The sequence below is a fragment of the Anarrhichthys ocellatus genome, unplaced genomic scaffold (genome assembly GCF_004355925.1).
Source record: "Anarrhichthys ocellatus isolate YVR2014 unplaced genomic scaffold, GSC_Weel_1.0 scaffold24, whole genome shotgun sequence".
Taxonomy (NCBI): Eukaryota; Metazoa; Chordata; class Actinopteri; order Perciformes; family Anarhichadidae; genus Anarrhichthys; species Anarrhichthys ocellatus.
In genome coordinates this window covers 5,233,347-5,252,867 of record NW_022280054.1, presented here as the reverse complement: position 1 = coordinate 5,252,867, position 19,521 = coordinate 5,233,347, and the positions used below count along the sequence as shown (strand labels likewise).

Here is a 19,521-nt window from a genome sequence, read left to right as displayed (position 1 = left end):
ACACACACACACACACACACACACACACACACACACACACACACACACATTTACAGTTTAGCGCCACTGTGTCCGAGACAGTTCTGACATTTGGCTTAATGAGTTTTGCTGTCGTCATGTTGAACTTTGACCTCCGTTTGGCTGTGGCTGTTTATAGATGAGGTGACGAGGGCCGAGGAGGACTGGATGATACTTTTTGCAGTTTGTCAAAAAAAAAGCCAGAGTGCGTACTATCCATTTAGCCTCACTCTAAAACCTTCATGTGATTTGTCTACGTGCTAAATAGACAATGAAAAATATAAAGTGTGACTTTAACAAAGGTTGTGCCTGAAAATCACAGTATCCGATAGCAGTGGGCTTTTCCATCACACTGTGGAGGCCTGTCCCCAGTGTGATGAAAAATCCAAAATCCATTAATCATTGAGCCTCAAACACTCTAACATGCATTATTGCAGGAGGAGCTAATGCTTACCCAACTAGTGAACTCTCTCCACAAATGGTGCTCCATAGGATTCGCAAAAAACACACCCAACCAGTGTTTTTGCATGTATTTTCCTATTTGGTGGAAATAGTGTGCTGCAGATTACTTTGTGTGCTGACACAAATCGACAGTTGCCGTGTTGTGGCGCTACCTCGACATAAATGTGGGCTTATGAACAGACACATTCTTACTGCATTAAACAACGAAATTCACAGAATCCTTTGGACAACACCTGTTTGTTTGTTTGTTTGACTTCTGGGTTTGAATTTTGACAGCAGAGCTTGTGCTCGTAAATGTGCAGCTGTTGCGCTGCCGATGTTCACAGACATGCAGAGGAGCTTACATTTATTTTTTCTTTCATTTTTTCCTCTCTTTCAGATCGTACCCGTCTGTCTGTGTTCCCGTTCCCAACTCGTGTTGTCTGTCCAGCTAATTAATGTTGTCAGGTTTGGTTGGTGGACTGCTGGTGTGTGTGTGTGTGTGTGTGTGTGTGTGTGTGTGTGTGTGTGTGTGCGTGCGTGCGTGCAGTACGTATAGTTGTAAGCAGCAGATGCTCATCTCGAATCTCTGCCAGGTTTCCATGGCAGCTAGAGAGTGGGTTGGTTGGGGTCAGGTGGCATGATATTATTGAACTTAGACATTAATTTATGAAGTGACCTATTGGCAGCACAGCTTCAGATCAGATTAAAATATTTTGCCATGTAGAAAATCACATTTCCCACAACAAAGCCAATCTCAGTCCAGCGATTAGAGAACAATAACAAGCAGGAATTGCAATGCATGCCTCCACTCTACTCCCGCACAACTGAGGTCACTGGGAAACAATAACACAAATTAACATTTGCTTTAATCTGTGGATCCCCAAACACTGTGGTTCATTCACTGATCAAATATTATCTACTCACTTTAATTCAGATGGAATGCTCTAAAGAGATGGCCCTGTTTAGCTGTGGGGAACGGGATGTAATGAAACAGCTCTTGATTTTATTTTATTTCCAATAGAGAGCTCACACTTTGATACTGTGCCAATACTTTTAACCGTGACCTTTTCCATTCTTTACTCTTTTGTCTTCTGTGATTACAATAAAAATGTCCTTATTTACCTACTGCTTAGGCATTGCACACTTTTTTAAAATCTTAGATGTAGATAAAATCTCTATAAGAATAACCAAATCACATTGTCTTAGATGTAGATCTTGGTCTCCATAAAATTAAAGATAAAAGAATAAAGAACAATAATAGCCGCAATTTTCCCGGGGTTCAAGCTTGCTAGAAGGTGAAAGCTGTGAGTGGTCTAGACCTTTTTCACTTTCTGACCCCTGGATTAAAGAAACTCATTTATGCCCAAATCTGTGCCAGGTTACGCCCCTTCTTTTGCATCGCTGTTGCCCACTATTGGTCGTATTGGACTAGGCGCATGCATGTGTTTGAAATTATTCGATTTCAAAATAATTTAACAGTTCAACAGTATTATGAAACATATCCTGCGAGTTTTTGTAATGATAGAACAAGTACATTTGAGGAAATGAAAATAATGAATCAGCACAAAAACAATAGGGTTTGAACCCTGAAGAAGAAAAGAGATAAGAACAGACTTATGAATTTGGTCAGATTAGCAGTCTCCAAACTTCAAATTTCTGGTCAGTTGCATTTTATAATGCACAGCAATATTTGAATGAATGCAGGCAGAGTCAATGGAACAGACAAATAAAAGTAGATTTGTTCTAGATAACCCTAGCCATCAAGATACAATGAGCTGAAGTTAAAATGTTACAAACTTTACTGTGTGTTGGTCCTTAAATTTTGTCAAAAAAGTCAGAATCCACTTTGCTTTGTATCTAAATGCAACTTTCTTGTTTTCCCAGAGAGAGAGAGAGAGCGACTCTAAGGTTCACCATAGCACCTTGATTCTACTTTGCTCTGCTCACACAGGCCATTGACTGTTACACATTTTAAAGAATTAGACAATATATTAGCAAGTTGCATTTTGTGTTTTTAGTATTCCTGTAACCTAATCCTACTGGCCAACCTTTGCTAGAAAACTTAAGGCTTGAGATGAAGTTCACAACCAAGAAAGAACCGAGTACAAATTAATAATCACTTGCAAATGAGTTCCAGTTTCTATTTATACTTTGAATGAACAGAATGGAAAGGCAATTGCCTCAGGCCACAGTATGTAGAATTGGTTTGTAAAAGTTCTGCTTAAGGTAGCACGTTGGCCTACAACACTGGCATACTGTACTATTATGCAAATTGCATTTTCAATATTGGTAGAGACGGGACATCTAATGTTAATTCAATAGTGAATAGAAAAGTGAGTGAATGAGTGTGTGTGTGTGTGTGTGTGTGTGTGTGAGAGAGAGAGAGGATGGTGCATGTGTGTGTGTGTGTGTGCGTGTATATGCATATGCATACACTTAAAATCCGGTTTACTTTAATGAGACACAAAGTACAGACAGCAGGTTGAGCGTGGGCTGGAAACCATGGGAACGGCCTTGAGCTCTTAGACATGTGAAGACGGAGAGAGAGAAAGAGAGACGGAGAACCAGGATGACATTAAGAACAGTTATATTGATCACAGATAGGGTTCAGGATTGGTCAGCCTGTATGTCAGTTTGTTTATAGCTTAATGTTGATGCTTTTTACTTCGGGGCGATTGCATTCACCCTTTAAAAATCATAAAAGTGTTCATATGAGAAGAATATCTTGCTGAACAAAACGTGTAAGTATCATGAACTTGTGTTTGCCACAGAGCTTCTTTTCTGCAAATATCCAATAGAAAAGTCCCATTGGCTTTTAGTCGAGAGAACCAGCAACATGCTAACTTTCCGGGGTTGGCCAAAAACATACGTCATCCCCGCAGCATATTCTACATTATCAGTGGCTGTGTTAATCCTAGCCAGTCACATCAGCTCCTCTCGTATCTTTTATGCTGTGTACAAGTATATAAGTATAGAGCAGGTGATATGGCTTCAAGTTAACTGAAGATAAATTAACGTTTTTGGAGATACAAAAAGACCGCCCACTGTGTTTTCCACCCCTCACAGGTGGTTTGAGTTTGAAACACTTATTAACCACACGTGCAGTTACTGTCAAGGTTTTTTGTGGTGCAGTTATACAAAAGACCTATTTCGAGCATTGCGTTCAGCCTTGACACCAAGATTGCAGTTTGCTGTTTGACAGATGGTAACATTCGACCCCTGCTGTGCCTCACCACCTACTTGGAGAGACGCGTCACCGAGATACCAAAGAGGCGCAGGTGAAGACTGACGTCACTGTGTGTTAGAAAAGTGCATGTATGGTCTCGTATCTTTTTCAGGCTGCTATAAGTGAAAGTTGTTCTGTGTCAGTGATCCTTGCTTTCATCCAGCTATTTCAGACAATTCATTAATGAGGATTCAACATAAGAGGCCCCTCAAAAACAGAAGTCACCACATTGCTGTTTGAATATGGCATTTTATGATGCTTTGTCCAATTAAGCACAAGAGTGCCTGGAAAGAAAACTGAGACCACAGAAATTATTATTGATATACATGTTAAGAAACAATTATAAATATTTGGGATTTGGAAGAAAATGTATTGTTGCTACATCTGTTGTTCCAACATGAGTGGGAGTTACTGAGCTAACTGAGAAATTATTAAAATCACATTTCTTATGCTATTTGTGCTGGACAGAGACGAAAGCAAATATTATTTCAGAGAGAGCTAACGAAACATTTTACTTCCTGAAGGGCCAATTATAAATTTGGAAATAAAACACTGCATAGTTTTTGAAGTGTTTTTAATTTCTGATATTTGATCACTGAGCATATAATTCAGTGCGAGTGAAGCTGTTTGGTGAGACAGTGAGAAGATGAACATGGCGAAGTTCACCGATTTGAGGTTAAAACCTCAGCAGCACAAGCAGAGTTAAGACACATTGTCTAGAAATATTTAGACTTTCAGTTGGTTGTTAATGCAGCTGTGGTTAGGAGTGCATTTGTGTACATGTTGCCGTTGTTTTGTACTTTCGGCCCGTAATGGGCTGTAAGTGTATGGTGTCAGATCAATCTGAATGTCACTGAATGCCCACAGAGGGATTCACAAATATATTTTTGGATTTATATATAAATGACAAGTAGCTAACGTTACTTACTTCAAGTTGTGCTCAGGAATCAATGCTTTGGCTTGCAGTGTTGATGTTACATTTGTTAATGTTAGTCTTGTGTTTGATTACCAGTTGATATTAGAGACTTTGCCATGATGGCTACAGTGCTGCTACCCTCAACTTTGACTAAAAACATGTTTTACACAGTATGCCAGACTCATGCAGCTAACAAATAATGTAAATATCAAAAAATGTTAACTGTTAAACAAAGATATAGCATTCGCCAAGCCAACATATTCATAATGTATATCTGAACTGTAGCAATTTTAATTAAAACAATTAAAGGTATCTACAATTTATTTCTCACTAGTCAAATATTAATTATAGATATCAACAATTCATTTGTTACTAGCGGAAAATATTATTTGTAGATATCTGTATCTTAATTTCAACTAGTCAACTTTTACCATTGACTTCTATTCAAACTCAATTATAGATATCTACAATTTAATTTTGACGTGTTATAACTCCATGTCCACATATCCATAGTGTCATTTTTTTGTCGCAATTCTAATTAAGGATATCTACAACTCAATTATCACCAGTCAAAATGTTAATTACTGACTCGTGGCAATGTTCATTGGAGACATCTAAAATTGTTATGACATTAAAGATATCATAAATGGAATTCTTTATCTATAATTGTATTATTGATATGTCAGCTTGTAATTTAAGGTATCTAGAATTGTACTTCAGATATGTGAAGTACAATTGTAACTATTGGAAATTATATTCCTACTGAAATGCAACTGTTGATATCTAAAAAATGGAAAATTACATTTCACAATCCTTTTTCAACATGTAGAAATTCTATTGTAGATATCTGTAATCGTTATTCTTATTAGTGACAAAGGAATTACTGATATGTATAATTCAATTTAAGATATCTAAATCAGTTTTGACTGGGAAAGTAAATGTCATTTTCTATGTATGAAAATATATTTGAAACACATCAAAATTGTTATACCATGAATTAACATTATAGCTCGTCGAAATGACATTTTAACATGTCGAAATGACATTTTAACATGTCGAAATGACATTTTGACTAGTGAAAACTAAATCGCTACTAGTCTGCCCTACTGAATAAAATGTTGAAAAGGCTTTTCATAGGTGTATGTGTTGTGTACTTAAGAAACAGTAAAAACAGAAGAGGACATGTTTGGCAGAGGGATGCAGTGGAATGTGACAAAGTGGGAGGATGGGGAAGAAGAGGATGGTGAGCAAAGGGGCAAAGGGAAAGCTGAAGGTGTTAATAAGAGAGGGTGAAAGAGACAGATGGGCAAGAAAACTGTATGAGAGGGACAAAAGAATAAATCTATCGACAGGATGGGAAAGGATTGATTAACGATCATGGATTGTTTACTTCTGAATCTGTTTCACTGCCTTAGATTTTGTCTTTATTTTGTCCTTTTTCACAATTTCTTCGTTTTTCACTCTTCCACCCAATGTATCGCATAATGTCAACACAACATTCTGTTAAACGATGACTAGGAGCAAATACTCACGTGAATACCCCAAATCCTACTCAGTCTGCCTTCAGGGGAGCTACTGATGGATCCATTGTGAGGACACTCGGTACGTTGTGGGACAGCGTCCTCTGCATGCCACCAGTCCCAAAGCGGCCAGCGGTTTGAACAGTAGGGCTGGGACGCTATGCTTAGTTCCCAATTCAATACTATCACGATACTTGGTTGCCGACTCAATGCGTACTGCGATTAGTATGTATTGCGGTTCTCTATTACGATAATGTCATTTTTGTTTACTTTTTTGACACTAGGCCATGGGAAAAAGTAAATATAAATACGAGAGGAATGTCTAAAAAGAATTATTACATTGGCAACAGAACCGCTGCTCACCCCCCACACCTTTCCCTCCATATACCCACACACACATGACCAGTGCTTAGAAGCTGAGGGTGACAAGAAGAACGACAGAAAAGAAAGACGAAAAAAAAGAGACGGAAGGCAGACGGAGAAGGCAGTTTACACACACGCACACACTCACTCACACAAACATTTTCATTTTCCAATCAGAATGAGGCTGGAAGGCCTGCTGTAGGAAAAAATGAGTTTTGTCCTCTGGAGGCACGGAGGGGAAGAAAGGACGAAATGAGCATTTCCACTGGAAGAACCGGGGATCATTGTCCTGCTCGGGGCCATGTTGGCAGTAGTGGTGAAAGGAGGAGAGAAGATTTGTCATTCACATCGACGCCTCTCTCTTTCCCTTCTTCTCTTTATCTCTCCCTCATACACACACTCACACACACACACACACACTCTCACTGTGCCATCTGTGCTTCCTTGAGGAGCAGTAAACCCAAATCCCCCCCCCCCAAAAAAAAAATTATGCAAACTACAGCGATATATCTCTCCACAGTTTGTCAGTGTGTGTATTGTGAGGAAGTTATATTCGTCTTGCTGGTGTCTGACGGGGCACGGCTGCTGAGCTGCAGCCAAAATACTCCATTTGACCTAGTTCATCTCAGCACACGGCTGGTGTTTGTGCGCGTGTGTGTGTGTGTGTGTGTGTGTGTGTCTGTGCGTAATGTTTATGCCCATTTGTCAGCGATATGAGTTTTGGACACTGACCATAATGATGTAAGAGTTCCCTCCCACATATCCTCTCTGCTAATCATTCTGTTTGTACCTCCGTTAGTTTTTTTTTCCTTCCTGATTTGTTATTTCTGCTTCTCGTCTCTCGCTCGTCTTCCGTGTGTTTCCGTTGCTCATTCTCTTCGTTTGTCCCTTTCTCAAAGGAAACTGGAGCCCTCGCCAAGTAAATGTCTTCATCTGTGTGTGTGTGTGAGTGGAATAGTGTTTATTTGTTATGGTGCCATGTTGCCCTCGCACTTCATCTCTCAACCCCAAAATGTAATTTCATCCAATAAAAGGCATGTCAGCTGTTCACTGCATGCAGTGAACAATCCTAACTAATCCTAACCCTTACCCTGACCTTTAACCAGTTCTTCACCCTAAACTGTAATGATTTACGTTATGGGGACTTGCATTTTATCACCATTTAGTTTCCAAAAAGGAAGGCAGGTCCTCCCAATGTGACTGTGTAAACAGATTTATGTCCCCACAAGATGGCTAAAACACACCCACACAATTCCGCTCTGTGAAGAAAGCTTAGCACTCTAATGGGCTCTAGAGGCTGACCTCTTTGCATCTCGGCACATTGTAATTTTCATGTACAGTATACGCACAGCTAATCAGGCTCATTAAAATCGTATAGGAGCATGCCCTATAAAAGGTATACAGACAGCACACCTGCAAGACGGTTCCTTCTAGATATCGGAGGCTCTCTCATAGAAACACAGACTCTGAAAACAGTAATGGAGTCCAGATAAGGTGTAAGAGTTAGCTGCTGGGAGGCTTATTCTAGCAGGACAAACCTGTTATTTCAACCTTCAATTATGATAGTAGGACCCAAAATCACAGAGGCAATTTGCCCACCTCAATCTTTTCCCCCAAAATTAGTGTCCAATTAAGTTCTCTAAATGGCTTGTGCAGCATAATCAGCATAAATATTTGGGAATTGATCAAATGATTCCACCACGTATTCAGAGGAAACACTGTACATGTTGTTTTGATTGTGAAACAGTGGAGCGGGTATTTTCATTCTCACGGATAAATTGATGCAGTGTGCTAAACCTTTTTGCTTTTCCTTGTTTTTCTGTGTGCGCAGTGATGGATGGGCGGACCGGTATGATGTAACAGATGGCTATGTTAGGGAAGCGGCGGGTGGTATTACCATCAAGCTCCAGTCGGCTGATGTGAAGTGGTTTGACGAGTACTACCTTAAACTTCGCCCTGAAAACAACCTCAGGAACCCCTGGTTTCCAGAGTTCTGGCAGCATCGTTTCCACTGTCGACTTAAAGGTCACCCGCAGGAGAGCCTCAAATACAACCGCACCTGTAGCAGTGAGTACAGACACAAATAAACATACCATTGGGACAAGACCTGAAATTTACTTCTTGAACACCTGTAGTTGTGAGTACAGACAAAGACAACACAGGGTTTCCGAGTTACAGCTGTACTGGACTTCTGTTTTGAACAGGACCATCTGTTGTGCAGAGAAAGAGGGAGGCTACATTGTTTTGGTTCAGCATAACAGGCTACAGTAATAATCTGCATTTTTATTGACAGGCTTTCATAATGGCCACTATTAATGCAAATTACATAAAAACAGACTGTCTGAAAACACACACACACACACACACACACACACATCGTATGGATACACACAGGTTCATCTGGAGATATCCCTTGTGGCTGTGAGTGCACCCTCCCTTTATTTCTTTGTATTCGTCCTCCCCCCCTCCCATCTTTCTCTTTCTGTTTCAATCCCTCCATTCAAAGGCAAAACTGTGTGTGGGAGCTGCATCAAAGGGAGTCATGTCTCGCGTATTCTAATGAAATGGGACATGAAATACAAATGAACGGGACGCAGAAAGAGGCAGGCAGAAATGAGACGTAGAGGTGGGAAGTGGTCGATGAGAAGAAATGAGAGGAAAGAGAGTGGTCTTTGATGTCAGGAAAAGAAAGCACACTGTTTTTCATAAAACCAGAAGGGAAATTAAGAGTTTCTCTGATATACCTGCCTTTCTCTTTCCATCCTTCCTCACCAACCCAATTCTCCCTCCCCCTCCCCCTCCCGACACTAACCACCCGCCTCTGCAGAGCGAGAGTCGCTTCGGCAGCAGTATGCACAGGACACTAAGATGGGGTTTGTCATTAATGCCATCTACTCGATGGCATATGGCTTGCATAACATGCAACGGGCACTCTGCCCAGGCTATCAGGTAGGTAGCGCTCTTATGGATGAATGGAGGGACATGCTAGTACAAGGAGATGAAGGGGTGGAGAGGGGGAATGTTGGGACAAAAGGACGTTGCCAGCTGGCTATTGCTGCCATATTATACTTGACCTTGTTTCCATGGTGGCCTGTTTTGACTCATTGTCACACTACATAAACCTCACCGGGAACGTGCAAGATGGGAACCTGGATGATTGCATGAACTATATAAACAGTACTTGCTAATTTGAATTGAAAGGTACGAAACTGAGACAAGTTTAGCTAACGCAGGAGTGAATACATCAGTGCAGCTTCACTTTTCCAGATTTCAGCTCATGTTAGTTGTAGCTTTGTGGGTATGACTTCAGATGTCACCCGCAGATATGTAAACTGGAATGAAACATTTCAGACACGGGTTGAATTCTAACTTGTCATGAGATGATTGAACTTGGCACTGATTGGCCATGGAAAGTCATGGGATAGAAAATAATACCTGCCACACTGCACATTTGAATTTTCATGAAACGTGGAGCATCCCTGCTGGTGTTGTGATTGCTTTAAGTTTATCTTTATGTTAGTCTAACTCACTGTACAGTAATCATGTTTTGAATACAATAGAGTTAATACTCAGCTTAATGACAGTAAAGGAATATTTTGACTGTTCATTGCATTCAGTTCTTTGACTTTTAACTTGGGTGGCCATAAACCACCATTTCCAAAGTAACTTAGATGAAACAGTGTTTGTTAGGCTGTGGGTCAGGACATTTCTGTTGGATATGACAGGATTGTTCATGTATTTTAAGGGCCTGTGTGATGCCATGCGACCTATAGATGGTGCTACACTGTTGGACTTCTTGATGAAAACCAACTTCACAGGCGTGTCAGGGGAGGGAATCCTATTCGATGCTAACGGAGACTCACCTGGCAGGTACGCACTGTAACTCAACAAAGCTGTCACGGATTAACTTTCTCTTGGGTTAAATGGTCGTATGACACGACTATGTGGGTGTTAATATGTTGGATGTATACTATGTACCTTTCATCCACAGGTATGAAATAATGAACTTCAAAAAGATGGGGAAGGACTACTACGACTACATTAACGTTGGCAGCTGGGACAACAGAGGCTTGAGGATGGATGATGATGAAATCTGGCCTAGCAAAGAAGCTGTGATCAAGTCAGTCTGCAGTGAACCCTGTGACAAAGGACAAATTAAGGTAAGAGGATTCATACAAATAAATATCTGGTTACATGGGGAGGTAAATGTTATAGAGGTCATTACAGGCAATATTGTGAATCCAGTGTTTACCGTACATGACACATTTTCACATGTGGAATAGACAATAACTAAAAATGTATCAGAATGTGTGCGCGAGGCATCGTCATTCTGATTATTAGTGGAACAAAAGGCTCCACGTAATACAGTGCCTGGTGCACATGAGGTGCATGCATGTGCTACACAAAGACAGACATTTGGCATTCCGTCCCTTCCAGGTGATCCGTAAAGGTGAGGTGAGCTGCTGCTGGACGTGCACTCCCTGCAAAGAAAATGAGTTTGTGTTCGACGAGTACACCTGCCGAGCCTGTGAACTGGGCTCCTGGCCTACTTTTGACCTCACAGGTCAGTCTGTGCATGTTTGAATGTATGTGTGGGCATGTTTATGAATAACATATAAGAAATTTCCTGGAATATCAATGCAGTAGTGATGCTATTTGAAGGAAACTGCAATGAACAATGTGTGTGTAGGGTCATAGAATAAAGGGTGTTTAGTAGAATGAGATAGTTCTGTTTTCCCTGATACAGCATACCGTTACAGCATAATATTATACAGTAAGTCCTGCACCAGTTACAGAGAGACGATTTCTTCGTTTCACCCTCGCCTCCTCTTTCCCTCCCCTCCCCTCCCATTCCCTCCCTCTCTCTCATCCCTTTTAATTCGTGACCAACATGGTCACCAATGTTTTAATTATTCTTCATCAAGAACAGCTTTCAATGCAAATGCGCTTCAGTTGCAAGGAAAATGTATTTCCCCTCCATTGCGTTCGAAGCGGTTGAATATTGCCTTGTTATGCTTACAGCTGCTCATTATACTGCTTTCTAGCTCCTCACCAAGCTCAATGATTAAAACATGAATTGAGCCCTGCTGAAAATTCAGATTGAGCTTCACTGCCAGAAAGAGAGGGAGAGAGAGAGAGAGAGAGAGAGAGAGAAGCATCCTTAAACTAAAACAGGCAGCGAACGGGTGAGAAAATGACAAAGACGAGGTTGCCAGTGAAAAAAAGAGGGAGATAAAGAATCAAAAGAGTGATTGGGGTTAGCAGTGTATCACTTTGTGTGTGTTTGCCTGCGCATGTCCATGTGTGTGAGTACGTGTATGCGACTCATTTCATCAACAATAAGTGCTGCGAGTTCCCTAGTGGGGCTATATGGAACAGTAATAATGAGGTGTAAACAAACTGCTTGCCCTGTTCCTCCAGCAGACATTTTGATCTCTCTCCCTCAGGCCAAAAGAGAGAGTGAGAAAGATGAAGAGAGGGAGAGATAAAGAGCCAGAGGGAATAGAGGAGATAGAGCATGGTCTCATCTGGCAGGGACAGATGTGCAGTGGGTGTGAAAATCATAGAAAAATGCAATAAGAGAGTTTGCGCGATAGCAATCGAGCAAAAGCTAGAAAAAGAGAGGGAGAAAAGTAACTTAGAAACATAAAGAGAAGGAATGAGTGAGTCAGAAAGAGAGATGGAGATGAATAGAGGCTGTGACAGAAGCAGCAGTCAGGGCAAGTGAGAGGAGCAGGAAAAGGGAGGATTAGCTTTGGGATTTTAGCCTCTCCACTGATCGGTAAAGTTCCACAGTTTGAGTCTGAGAGTGTTTGAAGGAGTTTGCCTCAAAACTTTATATTGACTGAACCCTCCAAACGGTCCCCCTCCCGGAATGCAGTAGTTTGGCTTAGGGTCAAATACAACACGATTTCCTGCAGGTTCCGTGAACTAATTAAGTGTTAAAAAGCCAACGTATCTAATGCTTTTCAACTGCTATGAGACAACTCATGAGAGAAAAACACTGATCTGGGATTTTCGGCCCCAACATCTAGATTTACGTGGGCAGGATTAATTGGAGCTAAATTCTCAGCAAGGGCCTTAGTTTCCTCCCTACTTACACTGCCAAGGGTGGGTGGTCCTTACCCCTCATTGTTAGGCAGGACAGTAGCTGTCGTCCTTGTCTCTTAAGGAGGTGCTATGCTTAAGTAGTAAAAAAAAAACTACCTCCATGATATTTAACAGTTACATTTACATACAAGTAATTCCTAAAATGAAAAAAGAGGTTCTGATCTGTTGTGAAGCTGCTCCATTTCAACTTATTTATGTATTTATTTAAATACGATTATTAGACAGATTGTTCTGCTTTACACACACTGCATGATGTTCAATACCTCGTACTTTTTAAAAGCATGATTTACATAAGTTTTATCCAGTTGTAACTACGACAGCACTTCAACCTTAATATTGCCACACGGACATTTTGGGCAAGATGCCCCTCATCAGCATGTATATTAAAAAGTGAAATTGGAGTGCTTTCCTAGACTCGCCTTTTTTATCATCTACATTAAGCACCAGTCTTAAAGGTTTGATTGGGAGTTGAGCGTGTTGTGTCTCAATTTGTATCCAGTTTTACTGAAATGACTTTACAGGGATATAAGCCTGCAGGTTTCTGTTTGTTTCTGTCCCCTCGGCTCCCCAGCCATTAGGCTGCTGTTTATGCCCCCTAGACCTAACCACTTCACTGATTTGATCAACTTTATTGACCGTGTTAAAGACTTAAGTCATTCGATTACTTAATACTTTTTTAATGACTCTTCTTCTCTCTGCCATTTGCAATACTGTAAGAATAGTTGCATGTACATGTATGTGTGTGTGTGTGTGTGTGTGTGTGTGTGTGTGTGTGTTTGTGTGTGAGAAAGGGAGGAGAGAGAGTAAGTGAACATTAAAGTGAACATGTGTATAGGGACAGAAAGTTTAAGAAAAAATCTTGGTGCGTCCCTGCTGCTACAATATGTCTTGACCAACCAGCCAGATATTTGAGCAAGCGTTAAGAAGGTTCATAATTAGAACTGTCCCTTTAATTAATGAAACTTTATCTCCTTGCCTAGAAGGAAGACAGAGATGGAAGGAGGGAGAGAATTAGGGAGAAATGTGGGAGGGATGAATAAAGATAAGGGATATATTAAGGGGAAAAGAGAGAGACACAGGGATGGATTAGGCATTATGTAAGAAAAGGAGAGGGACAGGAAACGGATGCAAAGATTGAATGACAGGGGTAAAGGAAGAAATAGAGACACAAATGGAGGGATAAGGAAGAAGGTGTGGACAACAGAGAAGTGTGCATTGCAAGGTCAAAAGGCATGCAGTCTGATGTGAGTGACGGGGCACTTAGAAAGAGAGATGTGAGAAAAAAAGTGAAATCCTCATTTTGATAATGGATGGATTACAGATTGATGATTACTAAATACTCATTCAGTTTAGTCAAATGTACACACAACCACACACACACACACACACACACACACACACACTCACACACACATGTTCACTAAATACTAGTGAGTTTAACCAAAAGACAGGCTTTTACTGAAGGCAGTGCTGGTCAATCAGTTAATTGTTGAGACTTTGCAATCTGGACACTAGTGAGTCCAACATGCGCGACTCGATTCCTGACCTGTGCAGGTTGCCGGTCAGCAGAACAAGCGTTGCACACTGACGCTCAACCTGCGTCAGATGTGAGTCAAAGCTTGATGTCAAAGGTTATAAGAGTCACGTGAAGAAAATGAAAGACATAGAAGGTAAAGAATACAGATAACTATGTAGTTAGATGTTTGGCAAAAGGCAGCCTCACTCTATAGTATCTATAGTCACCGGGCTTCACACACATAAACTGAAAGTCTTTGATTCATTTTGTTTCATGAACCACATCTCCACATACTTCTATTCCCAGGCTGTGACCCAATCCCAGTGGAGTACCTGCGGTGGGGAGACCCTGAACCCATTGCTGCTGTGGTCTTTGCCTGCCTCGGTCTCATGTTCACATTCTTTGTCACTGCAGTCTTCATCAGGTAATGAATCTCTCCTCTGTCTCAGAAAATATTTAAACTGAGAAGAACAATGCAAACAGTGCCAGAGATAAACACTATACATACCTAATTTGCGATTTATACAATTTTCTCAATCACTGCTTTCTTGGGTGTGTGTTTAAATTCTTGGATAAATACTGGATTGTCTTAACTTACAAGTTTCTGCACATAATTGTTTGTTTGAATGTGTTCAGGTTCCGCGATACCCCAGTAGTGAAATCTTCCAGTAGGGAGCTGTGCTACATAATACTGGCAGGGATCTGCCTGGGGTACATGTGTACCTTCAGCCTCATAACCAAACCCCATGTCATCCACTGCTACCTCCAACGACTGGGAATAGGCCTGTCACCTGCCATGAGCTACTCTGCGCTTGTCACCAAGGTAAGGATTGAGTTAAGGATTCGTGAAATAACGATAATATTAGTGTGAAAAACAGACTTGGAATAACCCGTTAGATCTATGCGAACCTGCCATGGTCATCGATGGTGTTGTAGGGAATAGCCACATCTGTCGGAGGGAACAGAACTGTGGACCTAATCAGGAAGAAACAGGGAAATAAAACGAGGCCATACTCCCTGATACTGCAGATTGTTATACTATCCATTCCTTAATGGTTGGAACAAGGGGATACGGATACCATAACATCAGAAGCTTGGCACAGGTCTTTCTTAGGATTCAACAATGGCATTGAACTCTAATAGCCTTCCCTTAAGAAATGACCTTGAGCTTATTGCACTAGATCTCAACTCCTGTGTGCAATACTTTTGAAGTGTTTCTTATGTCTGCATAAAGACAGTGATGGCAGTTTGGAAATACAGCAAGCAGATGGCCAGAATGTAGATACAGTAATGTTCTGTATATATTTTATGAAAAGGTCCTGATAGTGTTTGCCATCTGACCCTAGACAAACCGCATCGCTCGGATCCTGGCAGGCAGCAAGAAGAAGATCTGTACAAAGAAACCTCGCTTCATGTCTGCCTGCGCTCAGCTCATCATTGCCTTCCTCCTCATACTGCTGCAGCTGGGCATCATCGTGGCTCTCTTCCTCATGGAGCCACCTAAGGTAAGCTGTGTGTGTGTGTGTGTGTGTGTGTGTGTGTGTGTGTTTTACATTATGAGTGGGAGAGTGGCTCGTTGAAAGGCTAAAGAACAGGTTAACATAGAGCTTAGTGATTAATACTTTTTTTTTCAATCACGATTTTGTCTTCCAATGGTTATGTTAAGTTTATTGAGATAAAAAGTTTATTATACCGCGTTCCGTTATGTTATGATGCTCTCGTTTTGTCTTGTGTTATAAATCAAGCGTGCCCTGTCTTTTCTAAAAAAAAAAGTTTAAAAAATGCATGCTGTTTCTAAAGTCAATGAGGTATTGTGTTGGATATTCATGATCTCAATATTGACAAAATGAATAGTGATTATGATTTTTGCCATAATCGAGCAGCTCTAGGTTAACAAATAAGAGAGAGATAAATGTGAAGACGTTACCTCATAATGAGACCTTACATCTACACGAGTCTGTTTGTTAATTCATTAACGTTTTAAACCATTTCACGCATACATTAGCAGATTAATTAGCAGATCATCAGGTATACTGTTTCGACTGTTGTCTTTATCCAAAGCAGGTAAACAATCCTGCTCTCTTTCTTTGCCAGCAGACTTCAAATGTTGAACATCTCAAGTTGGCAGTGTAATAAATTTAAATGTTAGTTTGATAATTTGTACTGCTTCCCCAATCTATTTCAATGCCACTCTTGGCCACCTCATTCAAAGTTTTATCGAAGAAATCTATGGTGCCTGAAGCAAATGCTTTATTGAGCTTTTTTATCATTGCCTGTTTCATTTTCTGTCTCTCCAGGTGATCCATGACTACCCCAGCATCCGCCAGGTCAACCTCATTTGCAACACCACTAACCTGGGTGTGGTGGCTCCATTGGGATACAATGGCCTGCTCATCCTCAGCTGCACCTTCTATGCCTTCAAGGTACAAGCTGATGTCTTTGTAACTATTGTACATTACTACCTCAAAATCAAATGGCATTTTATTTCCTGTGATACAGTATTGACTGAATGACTTAAATGACAAAGTCACAGAAGCATCAGTTAGTGCAATCTCAAGGTCACATTGTTGGAGGCAAATGTTGTTATTTGTAGGAACGTTCGCTCTAACTACATCTGTCCAATGTTTTTCCGTGCTTACTTCAAGCTGCTATTTGTGTGAAAAGTCACACAGACGGAGAGGAATGATTGACCCACTGTTTGTGTTCGGTGATCTACCGCTTCCAACAACAGTAAATTAAATTCTATTGAACCAAACACATTATAAAGTCAGTGTTTGATTATCGGTGGCCTGCAGCCATCCATTTTCTGCGGAGTGTGAGAGTAGAATGCTAAATGGAGACGAAAGCGTTGTTGATGAACACAGCAGCAGAGAAAAACAATGCAATTCACTTACACATAATGGTGAGGCCAGCGTCAGATTTATGACTGTAATGGAAAGGCAGCGGGTTAGTAGCAGTGTCTATTTTGGTTTTGTCCCAATACAAGGCAAAATCCACAGAAAGATTTAAAAACAATAAAGACATGTAGGACAACTTAATTACACTTTGTCTCTGACCCCCCCCCCCCTCTCTCTCTCTCGCTCTCTCTCTCCCTCCCTCTCTCTCTCTCGCTCAAAGACTCGCAACGTCCCAGCTAATTTCAATGAGGCTAAGTACATTGCGTTTACCATGTACACCACCTGTATTATCTGGCTGGCCTTCGTACCCATCTACTTTGGCTCCAACTACAAGATTATCACCATGTGCTTCAGTGTCAGCCTCAGTGCCACTGTGGCGCTGTGCTGCATGTTCGTACCCAAGGTAAGGCTGAAGCTAATACCACAATAAACATCTTTCAACAAGCATTCAATGATTTGATATTTATATATATATATATATACTGTATATATTCATTTTACAGCTGTTTTCTTATGTCATCATGACACGTTGTTGAGTATTTAATGTTACTACGAAGAACTTTCATTTTGGAGCAGCGAGGTAAAGCTCTCCTCCAAAATGTCGAGCACTGAGCGCTCCTCCTCCCGTTCCTCATAGCAACTTTAAGTCAATTTGTATTATTTTTATAAGAGCAAAGAAACAACCCAGAACAAAGAAAGAATAACTTCTTTTTTTTTCACTGCATACCTTTTCATACTCATTCATGTCCTCATGTTGTGCATGTAGTACGTTACAATTTGGTTTGGTGTGTGAATACTTAAATTTGATGATAAGGCACCCCAAAGTGTTTGTTTCTTATCGACAGTCTGACAGTAACCCTGTCATTAGATTGGTAATGTATGGGCAGCATTCTACAATAGCTAGATGTCCTGTGGAGCTTCAAAGAGAAAGTTTGTGCTTAAACAGCAGAATTGCAATCAATAGAAACAAATAGCTGCTGCTTCTTTTGAGAGTTGTCTTTTATCAGAGTTTTATATTAATAAAGTGAGTCATGACAGCCTTGATAACTCCTCTAAAATGAAGATTTATTGAAGGACAGTTTTGTGTACACAAATTATTGCCAAAACAGATGCAATGGTATTTACTTTTTATATACAGTATTCAATTAAGTGTTTTTCTTTTTTTAAGAACTGTTTCGCAATATTAACTAACATATATCATGTTTTATTTCATAACAGGTGTACATCATTCTAGCCAAACCAGAGCGTAATGTGCGCAGTGCCTTTACCACTAGCACAGTGGTGCGCATGCACGTAGGCGACGGCAAATCGTCCTCAGCCGCCAGCCGTTCTTCTAGTCTGGTTAACCTGTGGAAACGCAGAGGCTCTACTGGAGAGACCCTCAGGTACGTGTGTGTTTGTGTGTGTGTGTGTGTGTGTGTGTGTGTGTGTGTGTGTGTGTGTGTGTGTGTGTGTGTACACAAGAGGCTCATTGGCCAGGTTAATGCCAGCTTCCTTCTCAGTTACAGTCCAAGGCACCATTTCTGTAATGGCCCCACTCTGAGACTATTTATGATGTGTGTGTTCGAGCTCTCTGAGAGAATGATTCTCTGAACTCCCCTGAGTCTGCTTGACTGTTCCTCTGACCCTAACATGAACTGCAGACAATTGCCTAATGGAGACATGGCAAAGAAGGAGAGAAGTGAACTGAGGAAAGGGAGAGAGAAATCTCAATACAGTAAGAGGATGGAGGGAATGGACAGGAGAGATAGTGCGGACAGGAGAGACATAATAGCTTTCACACCCAGCTTAAGGCCACCCACAAGCCATCTACTGTGACAGGGAACCGATCAAAGGACACAAAAGGAGTGACGCACAGCCACTTGCCCAGAATGAAAAGGGAGGAAAAAGGCAAGAACACATTTTCGTTTGTCAGCACGTTACTCCAGCTCACCCCGCTTGGCAAGCAAGATTTCAATCACGCTCTTAAGAGAAATGTCAGGAGCGCTTCCGTCTTGGTTCCTTTTATTCCTCTCTTTCCCTCTCCATCTCTTTTGGTCCTATCTCCCCCTGTGGGTGGTGGTAATTGGCAGGGCTGTCTATCTCCTCAGTTCAGGGCTGGAAGCTGTTGCCTTTGAGATGCTGTCATTGTGTCGTCTGAACAGACGCAGACAGACATGAAACCAGCAGACCAGGAGGGGAAAAGAAGAAATATTAAAAAGTATAAAAAGAAGAAATATTTGACTGATGTTTGAACCAAATGTTTGCGCTAATGAAGACATTAAAATCAGCTTTAGAACTGGATGTATGAGATCAGTAAAGCACTCCTTAAGTAGGTGCAACATGTGTTACTCCAAAGCCTTCTGTCAGAGACTCTTATGGGATCAAATGAGTAGATTACAGCACTGTGTAGGTGAAGGTCGATGTGCAGCATATGGATCTCTCTGTGTGTGTGTGCGTGTGTGTGTGAGTATCACAGAGTTGGTGTGTGTGTGTGTGTGTGTGTGTGTGTGTGTGTGTGTGTGTGTGTG

At 41.0% G+C, this 19,521-nt stretch overlaps 1 protein-coding gene across 3 annotated transcripts in view; it reads left to right on the top strand.

Moving 5' to 3' along the window:
- The window catches only part of grm5b (glutamate receptor, metabotropic 5b), a 56,929-nt gene that overhangs the window by 34,597 nt on the left and 2,811 nt on the right, over positions 1 to 19,521 (top strand). For all 3 annotated transcript variants that reach the window (XM_031860556.1, XM_031860555.1, XM_031860557.1), the window contains exons 7-17: positions 8,319 to 8,554; positions 9,315 to 9,436; positions 10,233 to 10,357; positions 10,479 to 10,647; positions 10,925 to 11,051; positions 14,421 to 14,538; positions 14,751 to 14,937; positions 15,461 to 15,619; positions 16,412 to 16,537; positions 17,232 to 17,414; positions 18,230 to 18,396. In XM_031860556.1, coding sequence (XP_031716416.1) covers positions 8,319 to 8,554; positions 9,315 to 9,436; positions 10,233 to 10,357; positions 10,479 to 10,647; positions 10,925 to 11,051; positions 14,421 to 14,538; positions 14,751 to 14,937; positions 15,461 to 15,619; positions 16,412 to 16,537; positions 17,232 to 17,414; positions 18,230 to 18,396 — 1,719 coding nt within the window. The remainder of the gene's footprint in view (positions 1 to 8,318; positions 8,555 to 9,314; positions 9,437 to 10,232; positions 10,358 to 10,478; positions 10,648 to 10,924; positions 11,052 to 14,420; positions 14,539 to 14,750; positions 14,938 to 15,460; positions 15,620 to 16,411; positions 16,538 to 17,231; positions 17,415 to 18,229; positions 18,397 to 19,521) is intronic.